This window comes from Pseudophryne corroboree, chromosome 11, assembly GCF_028390025.1.
Source record: "Pseudophryne corroboree isolate aPseCor3 chromosome 11, aPseCor3.hap2, whole genome shotgun sequence".
Lineage (NCBI taxonomy): Eukaryota > Metazoa > Chordata > Amphibia > Anura > Myobatrachidae > Pseudophryne > Pseudophryne corroboree.
The window spans coordinates 310,226,794-310,242,997 of NC_086454.1; the positions used below are offsets into that span (position 1 = coordinate 310,226,794).

Genomic DNA, 16,204 nt, shown 5'->3' on the forward strand with positions numbered 1-16,204 from the left:
AGTTTCAGTTCGGTTTTGAAAATATTTTTGACTTTAGAATTTTTGGCTGTAGGAATTATGCTGGGCTATAATGTTCCCAAGGTTTGTGGCACAGTAACTTCTACAGTATATGTTCTAGATGCCAGGACAGGTATTAGTCCTGCCTGTTACACTAATTTGCAGACAGTAGAACTAACAGCTTTTTAGTACCATGGTCTTATAGTTTGTGCAGATGGGCTTTATACCACTGTGGCCTGTCTCTGCAGTGCAAAGCCAGCTACAGCCGCCACTTTATGACCCAGGACGAGCAGGAGCGCCAGGAAAAAGAGGTTTTCCAGAAGAATATGAAGCGTCGGCTGGAGTCTTTCAAATCCACAAAACACAACATCTGCTCCTCCAAGTCACGTGTGAAGAAAGATGGACGCAAGAAGGTAAGAGCGGGGACATGACATCATCAATAGTCCCCGTGGCCTGACTGTCCCAGCTGCTTTGGGCCCCTGGAAGTATTTAGCTACGATTATCTGTTTTACCTATATTCATACATGTACACCCCTGGCATTTGAAAAATGTGATCGAGAGCCAGCAAAATAGTCAGACTTAACCACAATTTAATTACGTTTCTCACTTGTAACTTTTCAATGTACTACATTGATTTTACAGAACGTAGAACATGCAATCACAAGGTTGTTTTTTTTAAATTCACATTTACCAGTCAGGACTAGTCTCCAATAATTATAATTTCTTTTCGCCATATGTCGTGGTAATAAGGAGCCCAGTTAGGAGCCCGTTCCTGCGATGTGTAAGAAGTAAAGTGAGTGCTAATGAGATTACTTCTTTCTGTGGGCCCGTGCTGTGCTACTGCGCATACGCAGCAATCAGACTCTGGTGGGATGGAGGGTTCTGGGTGTTTCGGAATGTCCGCCAGTCAAGCATCCGGCAGCATTAGGAATGTGTATGGAAAGTTTATCGGCGTGCTTATCCTCAGTTCGGCTACCAATGAGAAAGACCAGAGGGAACTTGGACACTGACACCTAGAACCGTTCACCTCCTTTCATTAGTAGCTACAAATCCTTGCACCCATATAGACCAAGGGGGTCATTCCAAATTGATCGCTCGCTAGCAGTTTTTAGCAGCCGTGCAAACGCTTTGCCACCGCCCACTGGGAGTGTATTTTAGCTTAGCAGAAGTGCGAACGGTTGTATCATGGCTACAAAATTTTTTTTGTGTCATTTCAGATTAGCTCAAAACCTACTCAGCGCTTTCGATCACTTTAGACTATTCAGTTCCGGATTTGATGTCACAAACCCGTCCAGCGTTCGCCCAGCCACGCCTGCGTTTTTCCTGACACGCCTGCGTTTTTCCGCACACTCCCTGAAAACGGTCAGTAGCCACCCAGAAACGCCCACTTCATGTCAATCACTCTGCGGCAAGCAGTGCGACTGAAATGCATCGCTAGACCCTGTGCGAAACTACATCGTCCGTTGTGCCCGTACGTCGCGCGAGCGCATTGAGCCGCATATGTATGCACAAAACTGCCATTTTTTAGCCTGATCGCTGCGCTGCGAACAAATGCAGCTAGCGATCAACTCGGAATGACCCCCCAAGTCACCTTCACGTGTTTCTTGTAAAATAATGGGTACATGTATGTAAAAGGTGAGTGTATGTATGTAAAAAAATAATGTGCAATGTTTGGGCTCATTTGCACATTTTGAAACGACCGGAGGCGCGGGATGCTGGATGATCTTGGACGTTTTTTTACAACGGGCATAATTTTTAAGGCAAAACCATGCCTTGTAAATTACTGGCGCTTTAAAAAAAGTTTGAGGTCGGCTGGCATCCCGCCCTTCCTGCGAACTCCCCCTTGGTGAGCATGACTGTGTCACTGGGCATTCACAGAGACTAAACATGTACAGAGATTATGGGGGTCATTCCGAGTTGATCGCTCGCTGCCGATTTACGCGGCGCAGCGATCAGGTGAAAAAACTGCATTTCTCCGCATGCGTATGCCCCGCAATGCGCATGCGCGACGTACGGGTACAAAGCTCTTTGTGGTTGTGCTCAGGTTCTAGCGAAGATTTCCTTCGCACTGGCGGCCGCAAGAAGATTGAAAGGAAGGGGGCGTTACTGGGTGTCAACTGACCGTTTTCAGGGAGTGTTTGCAAAAACGCAGGCGTGGCTGGGCGTTCGCTGGGCGGGTGTATGACGTCAAATCCGGACACGAATAGGCTGAAGTGATCGCAAGCGCTGAGTAGGTTCAGAGCTACTCAGAAACTGCACAAACTGTTTTTGCAGAGCTCGGCTGCACATGCGTTCGCACTTCTGCTAAGCTAAAATACACTCGCCAGTGGGCGGCGGCATAGCGTTTGCATGGCTGCTAAAACTAGCTAGCGAGCGATCAACTTGGAATGACCCCCTATATTCCCTAATCTTACAATTGTGCTGATATTTTCCTTAGACAAAGTTTCTGAAGAACTTTTATACTCAACATTCCTGACTGTAACATCTCCATTTATAGTAAGAAAAAATCGTTATAGAAATGTTTTTTTTTTGTTTTTTTCAGTCAAAATTTTTTAAGAGACCTAGATTTCATTTCACAAAATCTTTGCCTTTCACAGAAATGTTTTTATTGGACCGAAAGTATTTTTTAGCTCACGTCCACTCTGCAGTAGAATTGGAAGAACCTGACATTAATGTTGGTTCACTGCCGCCTGTCAAAGGATGGGGAGAAAAATAACACTAGTGTGAGCTGAGCTTTTGGATGGTATCCCCCGTAGGGACATATTTATTTTTATATTCTGATCTGTTACCTAAAATTACAATACAGGTTGCAGCATTAAAGTATATTTTTTCAAGGGTATGTATCAAGTTTGTTACTGAGACACGGGCTCCGGCGATGAGTAGAATTAAAGTTATCACTTGAGTTATTACTTCTAGGTTTGCACCACATGAGCAGCGATCTGGCTGTGCTTGCAAGGCGCAAAAAAGTTGCAATCACCTGTAACCTGCTGGAGAGGGATTGCAAGATCCCTCTCCTGCCAGAGCTGTTCCATTGATGTAAGTGGGCTGACAGCAATTGGAAGCCCCCAAAAAGCATGTTGCCTAGCCAATTAACCCTATCCCCACAGATAACGCTGTCCCCATAAGAAACTACGAATGTGATTACTGCAGTGGCTGGCATTCAGAAAGCAAGAAATATCTGCGGTTTCTCCTGCTTTCTACTGTATTTTGGTGGTCATTCCGAGTTGATCGCTCGCTGCCGTTTTTCTCAGCACAGCGAACAGGTTACTACTGCGCATGCGTATGCACCGTAATGCGCAGGCGCGTCGTATGGGTACAAAGCGGATCGTTGCTGTGCGATGGATTTAACGGAATCCATTCGCACAGCCGATCGCAAGGAGATTGACAGGAAGAAGGCATTTGTGGGTGGCAACTGGCCGTTTTCAGGGAGTGTTTGGAAAAACGCAGGCGTGTCCAAGCGTTTGCAGGGCAGGTGTCTGACGTCAATTCCGGGACCAAAAGACTGAAGTGATCGCAAGGGCTGAGTAAGTCCAGAGCAAATCAGAAACTGCAAAAAACATTTTCGTCTCGCTCGGCTGCACATGCATTCACACACTTGCAAAGTGAAAATACACTCCCCCGTGGGCGGCGACTTTGCGTTTGCACGGCTGCTAAAAGTAGCTAGCGAGCGATTAACTCGAAATGAGGGCCTTTGTTCAATTCCAGCTACACTTATCTCTGGCCTTACACATGTTGAAACAGCCATTTCCGTGTGTCTTAAGGTCCAAAATAGCTCGATAAATACATAATGTTTTCCTGGTGATAATATTGATCCAGAGGTGGATACAGAGATTGGATTTTGTAACTTGGTTATTGCTTTTCTGTAATACTTTAAAGGCAACTACCCCGATTATATATTGTAAGGCATTGGTTCCCGAACTTGGTCCTCAAGTCACCATAGCAATTCAGGGTTTAAAGATATCCAGGGCTCCCCTGTTCACCAGTGTATTAAATATTTGTGAACACAGAAAAAGACTAACATCTGCGTATGAATGACGTTTATGTGAGTTTCATCGTTTTGTCTTATTCATCAGCCAGAAGTGAAACATAGAGGCACCTTGGATTATTTTCCTCCTGTAAGTGCCTGTATTATTTCCATGTTTTAGTCAGGCCTACGGGTGTTGTAACGAGAGTTTCTGTGTCTTAGCACATATAGGTTTCTTTAGCATATTTTGCAAGTGAGACGTATAACATTACGCAATGCTGTTTCCAGGACAACGTTCTCGTGTTTATTTACAAGCAGACACTCTTTACGTAATTGCGCATTACCGGCCGCTGCCACTCGGTTTGTTAGCAATGGGTAATATTATCCACAGATGGCTATCAAGTAAGATTAATTTCAAGACTTTTCCTTTCTCTTCCTACCAACACTGTGAAAGAAAACCTCAGAGGAGAAATGAGGCCAGAGTAACCAGCTGAATGGAACCTTCCCGGACACGCCAAGTCCTGCGTACAGCTAGCTAGTGTTTAGATTAACCTCGTAGCTACTGTCTGCTGTGACACTCATCTAGATATAAGTACTGTGGTACTGACACTGATCTAAAGACATGGACATCCTCTAGAGCAGGCATTCCCAACCACAGTCTTGAAGGCACACTTTTAGTGTGCAGGTCCAGGTCCAGTCCAGGTTTTAGTGATATCCAGATTCGAGCACACATGACTAAATCATTTAAACATGGATATCACTAAAATTTGAATTGTTATTGTACCTCGAGGAACGATATTGGGAATGCTGCTCTAGTGTTATCCTTCTCGTGGCTATGCTCTGTGGTACTGACACTGATCTAGTTACATGTACATCCTGTAGTGTTATCCCTCTCGTGGCTATGCTCTGTGGTACTGACACTGATCTCAGTACATGTACATCCTGTAGTGTTATCCTTCTCGTGGCTATGCTCTGTGGTACTGACACTGATCTAGGTACATGTACATCCTGCAGTGTTATCCTTCTCGTGGCTATGTTCTGTGATACTGACACTGATCTCAGTACATGTACATCCTGTAGTGTTATCCTTCTCGTGGCTATGCTCTGTGATACTGACACTGATCTCAGTACATGTACATCCTGTAGTGTTATCCCTCTCGTGGCTATGCTCTGTGATACTGACACTGATCTCAGTACATGTACATCCTGTAGTGTTATCCTTCTCGTGGCTATGCTCTGTGATACTGACACTGATCTCAGTACATGTACATCCTGTAGTGTTATCCTTCTCGTGGCTATGCTCTGTGATACTGACACTGATCTCAGTACATGTACATCCTGTAGTGTTATCCCTCTCGTGGCTATGCTCTGTGATACTGACACTGATCTCAGTGCATGTACATCAGGCATGTCCAAACTGCGGCCCTCCAGCTGTTGTGAAACCACATATACCAGCATGCCTTGATCCAGTTTTGCTGTCAGAGAATGCTAAAGCTGTGTCAGGGCATGCTGGGATGTGTAGTTTCTCAACAGCTGGAAGGCCGCAGTTTGGACATGCCTGATGTACATCCTGTAGTGTTATCCCTCTCGTGGCTATGCTCTGTGGTACTGACACTGATCTCAGTACATGTACATCCTGTAGTGTTATCCCTCTCGTGGCTATGCTCTGTGGTACTGAAACTGATCTCAGTACATGTACATCCTGTAGTGTTATCCCTCTCGTGGCTATGCTCTGTGATACGGACACTGATCTCAGTACATGTACATCCTGTAGTGTTATCCCTCTCGTGGCTATGCTCTGTGATACGGACACTAATCTCAGTACATGTACATCCCGTAGTGTTATCCTTCTCGTGGCTATGCTCTGTGGTACTGACATTGATATAGTTACATGTACATCCTGTAGTGTTATCCCTCTCGTGGCTATGCTCTGTGGTACTGACACTGATCTCAGTACATGTGCATCCTGTAGTGTTATCCCTCTCGTGACTATGCTCTGTGGTACTGACACTGATCTCAGTACATGTACATCCCGTAGTGTTATCCTTCTCGTGGCTATGCTCTGTGGTACTGACACTGATCTCAGTACATGTACATGCTGTAGTGTTATCCTTCTCGTGGCTATGCTCTGTGATACTGACACTGATCTCAGTACATGTACATCCTGTAGTGTTATCCTTCTCGTGGCTATGCTCTGTGATACTGACATTGATCTAGTTACATGTACATCCTGTAGTGTTATCCCTCTCGTGGCTATGCTCTGTGGTACTGACACTGATCTCAGTACATGTACATGCTGTAGTGTTATCCTTCTCGTGGCTATGCTCTGTGATACTGACATTGATCTAGTTACATGTACATCCTGTAGTGTTATCCTTCTCGTGGCTATGCTCTGTGATACGGACACTGATCTCAGTACATGTACATCCTGTAGTGTTATCCCTCTCGTGGCTATGCTCTGTGGTACTGACACTGATCTCGGTACATGTACATCCCGTAGTGTTATCCTTCTCGTGGCTATGCTCTGTGATACTGACACTGATCTCAGTACATTTACATCCAGTAGTGTTATCCCTCTCGTGGCTATGGTCTGTGGTACTGACACTGATCTCAGTACATGTACATCCTGTAGTGTTATCCCTCTCGTGGCTATGCTCTGTGGTACTATCACTGATCTAGGTACATTTACATCCTGTAGTGTTATCCCTCTCGTGGCTATGCTCTGTGGTACTGACACTGATCTCTGTACATGTACATCCTGTAGTGTTTTCTCTGACGTCCTAGTGGATGCTGGGAACTCCGTAAGGACCATGGGGAATAGCGGCTCCGCAGGAGACTGGGCACAAATAGAAAGCTTTAGTACTACCTGGTGTGCACTGGCTCCTCCCCCTATGACCCTCCTCCAAGCCTCAGTTAGATTTTTGTGCCCGAACGAGAAGGGTGCACACTAGGGGCTCTCCTGAGCTTCTTAGTAAAAGTTTTAGTTTAGGTTTTTTATTTTCAGTGAGACCTGCTGGCAACAGGCTCACTGCATCGAGGGACTAAGGGGAGAAGAAGCGAACTCACCTGCGTGCAGAGTGGATTGGGCTTCTTGGCTACTGGACACCATTAGCTCCAGAGGGACCGCTCACAGGCCCAGCCTTGGAGCTCGGTCCCAGAGCCGCGCCGCCGGCCCCCTTACAGAGCCAGAAGCAAGAAGAGTCCGGCAAATCGGCGGCAGAAGACATCCTGTCTTCCACAAGGTAGCGCACAGCACTGCAGCTGTGCGCCATTGCTTCTCAGCACACTTCACACTCCGGTCACTGAGGGTGCAGGGCGCTAGGGGGGGGCGCCCTGAGCAGCAATAGAAACACCTTGGCTGGCTAAAAATACATCACATATAGCTCCTGGGCTATATGGATGAATTTTAACCCCTGCCAGATTTTCACAAAAAGCGGGAGAAAGGCCGCCGAGAAGGGGGCGGAGCCTATCTCCTCAGCACACAGGCGCCATTTTCCCTCACAGCTCCGCTGGAAGGACGTCTCCCTGACTCTCCCCTGCAGTCCTGCACTACAGAAACAGGGTAAAAAAGAGAGGGGGGCACTAATTGGCGGGTTATTAACAATACAGCAGCTATAAGGGAGAAACACTTATATAAGGTTGTCCCTATATCTATATATAGCGCTCTGGTGTGTGCTGGCATACTCTCCCTCTGTCTCCCCAAAGGGCTAGTGGGGTCCTGTCCTCTATCAGAGCATTCCCTGTGCGTGTGCTGTGTGTCGGTACGTTTGTGTCGACATGTATGAGGAGGAAAATGATGTGGAGGCGGGGCAATTGCCTATAATAGAGATGTCACCCCCTAAGGAGTCGACACCTGAGTGGATGGCTTTATGGAAGGATTTACGTGACAGTGTCAGCTCCTTACAAAAGACGGTTGATGACATGAGACAGCCGACTAATCAGCTAGTCCCTGTCCAGGCGTCTCAAAAACCATCAGGGTCTCTAAAAAGGCCGTTACCTCAGGTGGTGGATACTGACGTCGACACGGATACTGACTCCAGTGTCGACGGTGAGGAGACAAACGTGACTTCCAGTAGGGCCACACGTTACATGATCACGGCAATGAGAGAGGTGTTAAACATTTCTGATACTGCAAGTACCACTAAAAAGGGTATTATGTGGGGTGTAAAAAAACTACCTGTAGTTTTTCCTGAATCAGACGAATTAAATGAGGTGTGTGATGAAGCGTGGGTTTCCCCCGATAAAAAACTGATAATTTCTAAAAAGTTATTGGCATTATACCCTTTCCCGCCAGAGGTTAGGGCGCGTTGGGAAACACCCCCTAGAGTGGATAAAGCGCTCACACGCTTATCAAAACAAGTGGCGTTACCGTCTCCTGATACGGCCGCCCTCAAGGAACCAGGTGACAGAAAACTGGAGAATATCCTTAAAAGTATATACACACATACTGGTGTTATACTGCGACCAGCAATCGCCTCAGCCTGGATGTGCAGCGCTGGGGTGGCTTGGTCGGATTCCCTGACTGAAAATATTGATACCCTGGATAGGGACAGTATATTGTTGACTATAGAGCATTTAAAAGATGCATTTCTATATATGCGAGATGCACAGAGGGATATTTCCACTCTGGCTTCAAGAGTGAGTGCGCTGTCCATTTCTGCCAGAAGAGGATTATGGACGCGACAGTGGTCAGGTGATGCGGACTCTAAACGGCATATGGAAATATTGCCTTATAAAGGGGAGGAGTTATTTGGGGTCGGTCTATCGGACCTGGTGGCCACGGCAACTGCTGGGAAATCCACATTTTTACCCCAGGTAGCTTCTCAACATAAAAAGACGCCGTCTTATCCGGCTCAGTCCTTTCGTCCCCATAAGGGCAAGCGGGCAAAAGGTTCCTCTTTTCTGCCCCGGGGCAGAGGAAGGGGAAAAAGACTGCAACAGACAGCCACTTCCCAGGAACAAAAGCCCTCCCCCGCTTCTGCCAAGTCCTCAGCATGACGCTGGGGCCTTACAAGCGGACTCAGGCACGGTGGGGGCCCGTCTCAAGAATTTCAGCGCGCAGTGGGCTCACTCGCAAGTGGACCTCTGGATCCTGCAAGTAGTATCTCAGGGGTACAAATTGGAGTTCGAGACGTCTCCCCCTCGCCGGTTCCTGAAGTCTGCTTTACCAACGTCTCCCTCCGACAGGGAGGCAGTATTGGAGGCAGTTCACAAGCTGTATTCCCAGCAGGTGATAATCAAGGTACCCCTCCTGCAACAAGGGAAGGGGTATTATTCCACGCTGTTTGTGGTACCGAAGCCGGACGGCTCGGTGAGACCAATTTTAAATCTGAAGTCTTTGAACACTTACATACAGAGGTTCAAATTCAAGATGGAGTCACTCAGGGCAGTGATCGCGAACCTGGAAGAGGGGGACTATATGGTGTCTCTGGACATCAAAGATGCCTACCTCCATGTCCCCATTTACCCTTCTCATCAAGGGTACCTCAGGTTTGTGGTACAAAACTGTCACTATCAGTTTCAGACGCTGCCGTTTGGATTATCCACGGCACCTCGGGTCTTTACCAAGGTAATGGCCGAAATGATGATTCTTCTTCGAAGAAAAGGCGTTTTAATTATCCCTTACTTGGACGATCTCCTGATAAGAGCAAGATCCAGAGAACAGTTAGTAGTCGGAGTAGCCCTATCTCAAGTAGTGCTACGGCAGCACGGCTGGATTCTAAATATCCCAAAATCGCAGCTGATTCCGACAACACGTCTTCTGTTCCTAGGGATGATTCTGGACACAGTCCAGAAAAAGGTGTTCCTTCCAGAGGAGAAAGCCAGGGAGTTATCCGAACTGGTCAGAAACCTCCTGAAACCAGGGCAAGTCTCAGTGCATCAATGCACAAGAGTCTTGGGAAAGATGGTAGCTTCCTACAAAGCGATTCCATTCGGCAGATTCCACGCAAGAACGTTCCAGTGGGATCTGCTGGACAAATGGTCCGGATCGCATCTTCAGATGCATCAACGGATAACCCTGTCCCCAAGGACAAGGGTGTCTCTTCTGTGGTGGTTGCAGAGTGCTCATCTTCTAGAGGGCCGCAGATTCGGCATTCAGGACTGGGTCCTGGTGACCACGGATGCCAGCCTGAGAGGCTGGGGAGCAGTCACACAAGGAAGAAATTTCCAGGGCTTGTGGTCAAGCCTGGAGACATCACTTCACATAAATATCCTGGAGCTAAGGGCCATCTACAATGCTCTAAGCCTAGCACGACCTCTGCTTCAAGGTCAGCCGGTGCTGATTCAGTCAGACAACATCACGGCAGTCGCCCACGTAAACAGACAGGGCGGCACAAGAAGCAGGAGGGCAATGGCAGAAGTTGCAAGGATTCTTCGCTGGGCGGAAAATCATGTGATAGCACTGTCAGCAGTGTTCATTCCAGGAGTGGACAACTGGGAAGCAGACTTCCTCAGCAGGCACGACCTCCACCCGGGAGAGTGGGGACTTCACCCAGAAGTCTTCCACATGATTGTGAACCGTTGGGAAAAAACCAAAGGTGGACATGATAGCGTCCCGCCTCAACAAAAAACTAGACAGGTATTGCGCCAGGTCACGGGACCCTCAGGCAATAGCTGTGGACGCGCTGGTAACACCGTGGGTGTACCAGTCAGTGTATGTGTTCCCTCCTCTGCCTCTCATACCCAAGGTACTGAGAATCATAAGAAGGAGAGGAGTAAGGACTATACTCGTGGCTCCGGATTGGCCAAGAAGGACTTGGTACCCGGAACTTCAAGAGATGCTCACGGAGGACCCGTGGCCTCTACCTCTACGAAGGGACCTGCTCCAGCAGGGACCCTGTCTGTTCCAAGACTTACCGCGGCTGCGTTTGACGGCATGGCGGTTGAACGCCGGATCCTGAAGGAAAAAGGCATTCCGGATGAAGTCATCCCTACCCTGATCAAAGCCAGGAAGGATGTAACCGTGCAGCATTATCACCGTATTTGGCGTAAATATGTTGCGTGGTGCGAGGCCAGGAAGGCCCCTACAGAGGAATTTCAACTGGGTCGTTTCCTGCATTTCCTGCAAACAGGACTGTCTATGGGCCTAAAATTAGGGTCCATTGAGGTTCAAATTTCGGCCCTGTCGATCTTCTTCCAAAAAGAACTGGCTTCAGTTCCTGAAGTTCAGACGTTTGTCAAAGGGGTGCTGCATATACAGCCTCTTTTTGTGCCTCCAGTGGCACCTTGGGATCTCAATGTGGTTTTGGGGTTCCTAAAATCACATTGGTTTGAACCACTCACCACTGTGGACTTAAAATATCTCACATGGAAAGTGGTAATGCTATTGGCCCTGGCTTCAGCCAGGCGCGTGTCAGAATTGGCGGCTTTATCCTATAAAAGCCCTTACCTAATTTTTCATACGGATAGGGCAGAATTGAGGACTCGTCCTCAGTTTCTCCCTAAGGTGGTTTCAGCGTTTCACCTGAATCAGCCTATTGTGGTACCTGCGGCTACTAGGGACTTGGAGGACTCCAAGTTGCTGGACGTAGTCAGGGCCCTGAAAATATACGTTTCCAGGACGGCTGGAGTCAGAAAATCTGACTCGCTGTTTATCCTGTATGCACCCAACAAGCTGGGTGCTCCTGCTTCTAAGCAGACTATTGCTCGTTGGATTTGTAGTACAATTCAGCTTGCACATTCTGTGGCAGGCTTGCCACAACCAAAATCTGTAAAAGCCCATTCCACACGGAAAGTGGGCTCATCTTGGGCGGCCGCCCGAGGGGTCTCGGCTTTACAACTTTGCCGAGCAGCTACTTGGTCAGGGGCAAACACGTTTGCTAAATTCTACAAATTTGATACCCTGGCTGAGGAGGACCTGGAGTTCTCTCATTCGGTGCTGCAGAGTCATCCGCACTCTCCCGCCCGTTTGGGAGCTTTGGTATAATCCCCATGGTCCTTACGGAGTTCCCAGCATCCACTAGGACGTCAGAGAAAATAAGAATTTACTTACCGATAATTCTATTTCTCATAGTCCGTAGTGGATGCTGGGCGCCCATCCCAAGTGCGGATTGTCTGCAATACTTGTACATAGTTATTATTAACTAAATCGGGTTATTGTTGTAGTGAGCCATCTTTTCTAGAGGCTCCTCTGTTTATCATACTGTAAACTGGGTTCAGATCACAAGTTATACGGTGTGATTGGTGTGGCTGGTATGAGTCTTACCCGGGATTCAAAATCCTTCCTTATTGTGTACGCTCGTCCGGGCACAGTATCCTAACTGAGGCTTGGAGGAGGGTCATAGGGGGAGGAGCCAGTGCACACCAGGTAGTACTAAAGCTTTCTATTTGTGCCCAGTCTCCTGCGGAGCCGCTATTCCCCATGGTCCTTACGGAGTTCCCAGCATCCACTACGGACTATGAGAAATAGAATTATCGGTAAGTAAATTCTTATTATCCCTCTCGTGGCTATGCTCTGTGGTACTGACACTGATCTCAGTACATGTACATCCTGTAGTGTTATCCCTCTCGTGGCTATGCTTTGTGATACTGACACTAATCTAGTTACACGTACATCCTGTAGTGTTATCCCTCTCGTGGCTATGCTTTGTGATACTGACTCTGATCTCAGTACATGTACATCTTGTAGTGGAATCACTCTCGTGGCAATGCTCTGTGATACTGACACTGATCTCAGTACATGTACATCCTGTAGTGTTATCCCTCTCGTGGCTATGCTCTGTGATACTGACACTGATCTCAGTACATGTACATCCTGTAGTGTTATCCCTCTCGTGGCTATGCTTTGTGGTACTGACACTGATCTCAGTACATGTACATCCTGTAGTGTTATCCCTCTCGTGGCTATGCTCTGTGGTACTGACACTGATCTAGGTACATGTACATCCTGTAGTGTTATCCTTCTCGTGGCTATGCTCTGTGATACGGACACTGATCTCAGTACATGTACATCCTGTAGTGTTATCCTTCTCGTGGCTATGCTTTGTGATAATGACACTGATCTCAGTACATGTACATCCTGTAGTGTTATCCCTCTCATGGCTATGCTCTGTGATACGGACACTGATCTAGTTACATGTACATCCTGTAGTGTTATCCCTCTCGTGGCTATGCTCTGTGATACTGACACTGATCTAGTTACATGTACATCCTGTAGTGTTATCCCTCTCGTGGCTATGCTCTGTGGTACTGACACTGATCTAGGTACATGTACATCCTGTAGTGTTATCCTTCTCGTGGCTATGCTCTGTGATACGGACACTGATCTCAGTACATGTACATCCTGTAGTGTTATTCTTCTCGTGGCTATGCTCTGTGATAATGACTCTGATCTCGGTACATGTACATCCTGTAGTGTTATCCTTCTCGTGGCTATGATCTGTGATACTGACACTGATCTCAGTACATGTACATCCTGTAGTGTTATCCCTCTCGTAGCTATGCTCTGTGATACTGACACTGATCTCAGTACATGTACATCCTGTAGTGTTATCCTTCTCGTGGCTATGCTCTGTGATACTGACACTGATCTAGGTACATGTACATCCTGTAGTGTTATCCCTCTCGTGGCTATGCTCTGTGGTACTGACACTGATCTCAGTACATGTACATCCTGTAGTGTTAACCCTCTCGTGGCTATGCTCTGTGATACTGTCACTGATCTAGTTACATGAACATCCTGTAGTGTTATCCCTCTCGTGGCTATGCTCTGTGGTACTGACTCTGATCTTGGTACATGTACATCCTCTAGTGTTTATCCTTCTCGTTGCTATGCTCTGTGATAATGACACTGATCTCAGTACATGTACATCCTGTAGTGTTATCCCTCTCGTGGCTATGCTCTGTGGTACTGACACTGATCTAGGTACATGTACATCCTGTAGTGTTATCCTTCTCGTGGCTATGCTCTGTGATACGGACACTGATCTCAGTACATGTACATCCTGTAGTGTTATCCTTCTCGTGGCTATGCTTTGTGATAATGACACTGATCTCAGTACATGTACATCCTGTAGTGTTATCCCTCTCATGGCTATGCTCTGTGATACGGACACTGATCTAGGTACATGTACATCCTGTAGTGTTATCCTTCTCGTGGTTATGCTCTGTGATACTGGCACTGATCTAGTTACATGTACATCCTGTAGTGTTATCCCTCTCGTGGCTATGCTCTGTGATACTGACACTGATCTAGTTACATGTACATCCTGTAGTGTTATCCCTCTCGTGGCTATGCTCTGTGGTACTGACACTGATCTAGGTACATGTACATCCTGTAGTGTTATCCTTCTCGTGGCTATGCTCTGTGATACGGACACTGATCTCAGTACATGTACATCCTGTAGTGTTATCCTTCTCGTGGCTATGCTCTGTGATACTGTCACTGATCTCAGTACATGTACATCCTGTAGTGTTATCCTTCTCGTGGCTATGCTTTGTGATAATGACACTGATCTCAGTACATGTACATCCTGTAGTGTTATCCTTCTCGTGGCTATGCTCTGTGATACTGACACTGATCTCAGTAGATGTACATCCTGTAGTGTTATCCCTCTCGTGACTATGCTCTGTGATACTGACACTGATCTCAGTACATGTACATCCTGTAGTGTTATCCTTCTCGTGGCTATGCTCTGTGATACTGACACTGATCTCAGTACATGTACATCCTGTAGTGTTATCCCTCTCGTGGCTATGCTCTGTGATACTGACACTGATCTCAGTGCATGTACATCAGGCATGTCCAAACTGCGGCCCTCCAGCTGTTGTGAAACCACATATACCAGCATGCCTTGATCCAGTTTTGCTGTCAGAGAATGCTAAAGCTGTGTCAGGGCATGCTGGGATGTGTAGTTTCTCAACAGCTGGAAGGCCGCAGTTTGGACATGCCTGATGTACATCCTGTAGTGTTATCCCTCTCGTGGCTATGCTCTGTGGTACTGACACTGATCTCAGTACATGTACATCCTGTAGTGTTATCCCTCTCGTGGCTATGCTCTGTGGTACTGAAACTGATCTCAGTACATGTACATCCTGTAGTGTTATCCCTCTCGTGGCTATGCTCTGTGATACGGACACTGATCTCAGTACATGTACATCCTGTAGTGTTATCCCTCTCGTGGCTATGCTCTGTGATACGGACACTAATCTCAGTACATGTACATCCCGTAGTGTTATCCTTCTCGTGGCTATGCTCTGTGGTACTGACATTGATATAGTTACATGTACATCCTGTAGTGTTATCCCTCTCGTGGCTATGCTCTGTGGTACTGACACTGATCTCAGTACATGTGCATCCTGTAGTGTTATCCCTCTCGTGACTATGCTCTGTGGTACTGACACTGATCTCAGTACATGTACATCCCGTAGTGTTATCCTTCTCGTGGCTATGCTCTGTGGTACTGACACTGATCTCAGTACATGTACATGCTGTAGTGTTATCCTTCTCGTGGCTATGCTCTGTGATACTGACACTGATCTCAGTACATGTACATCCTGTAGTGTTATCCTTCTCGTGGCTATGCTCTGTGATACTGACATTGATCTAGTTACATGTACATCCTGTAGTGTTATCCCTCTCGTGGCTATGCTCTGTGGTACTGACACTGATCTCAGTACATGTACATGCTGTAGTGTTATCCTTCTCGTGGCTATGCTCTGTGATACTGACATTGATCTAGTTACATGTACATCCTGTAGTGTTATCCTTCTCGTGGCTATGCTCTGTGATACGGACACTGATCTCAGTACATGTACATCCTGTAGTGTTATCCCTCTCGTGGCTATGCTCTGTGGTACTGACACTGATCTCGGTACATGTACATCCCGTAGTGTTATCCTTCTCGTGGCTATGCTCTGTGATACTGACACTGATCTCAGTACATTTACATCCAGTAGTGTTATCCCTCTCGTGGCTATGGTCTGTGGTACTGACACTGATCTCAGTACATGTACATCCTGTAGTGTTATCCCTCTCGTGGCTATGCTCTGTGGTACTATCACTGATCTAGGTACATTTACATCCTGTAGTGTTATCCCTCTCGTGGCTATGCTCTGTGGTACTGACACTGATCTCTGTACATGTACATCCTGTAGTGTTTTCTCTGACGTCCTAGTGGATGCTGGGAACTCCGTAAGGACCATGGGGAATAGCGGCTCCGCAGGAGACTGGGCACAAATAGAAAGCTTTAGTACTACCTGGTGTGCACTGGCTCCTCCCCCTATGACCCTCCTCCAAGCCTC

General features: G+C 47.1%; 1 protein-coding gene across 2 annotated transcripts in view; it reads left to right on the forward strand.

Annotated features, from left to right (window-relative positions):
* SLC9A5 (solute carrier family 9 member A5) overlaps positions 1 to 16,204 on the forward strand; it is a 362,632-nt gene that overhangs the window by 292,143 nt on the left and 54,285 nt on the right. For both annotated transcript variants that reach the window (XM_063945599.1, XM_063945598.1), the window contains exon 13: positions 246 to 410. In XM_063945599.1, the coding sequence (XP_063801669.1) occupies positions 246 to 410 (165 nt within the window). The remainder of the gene's footprint in view (positions 1 to 245; positions 411 to 16,204) is intronic.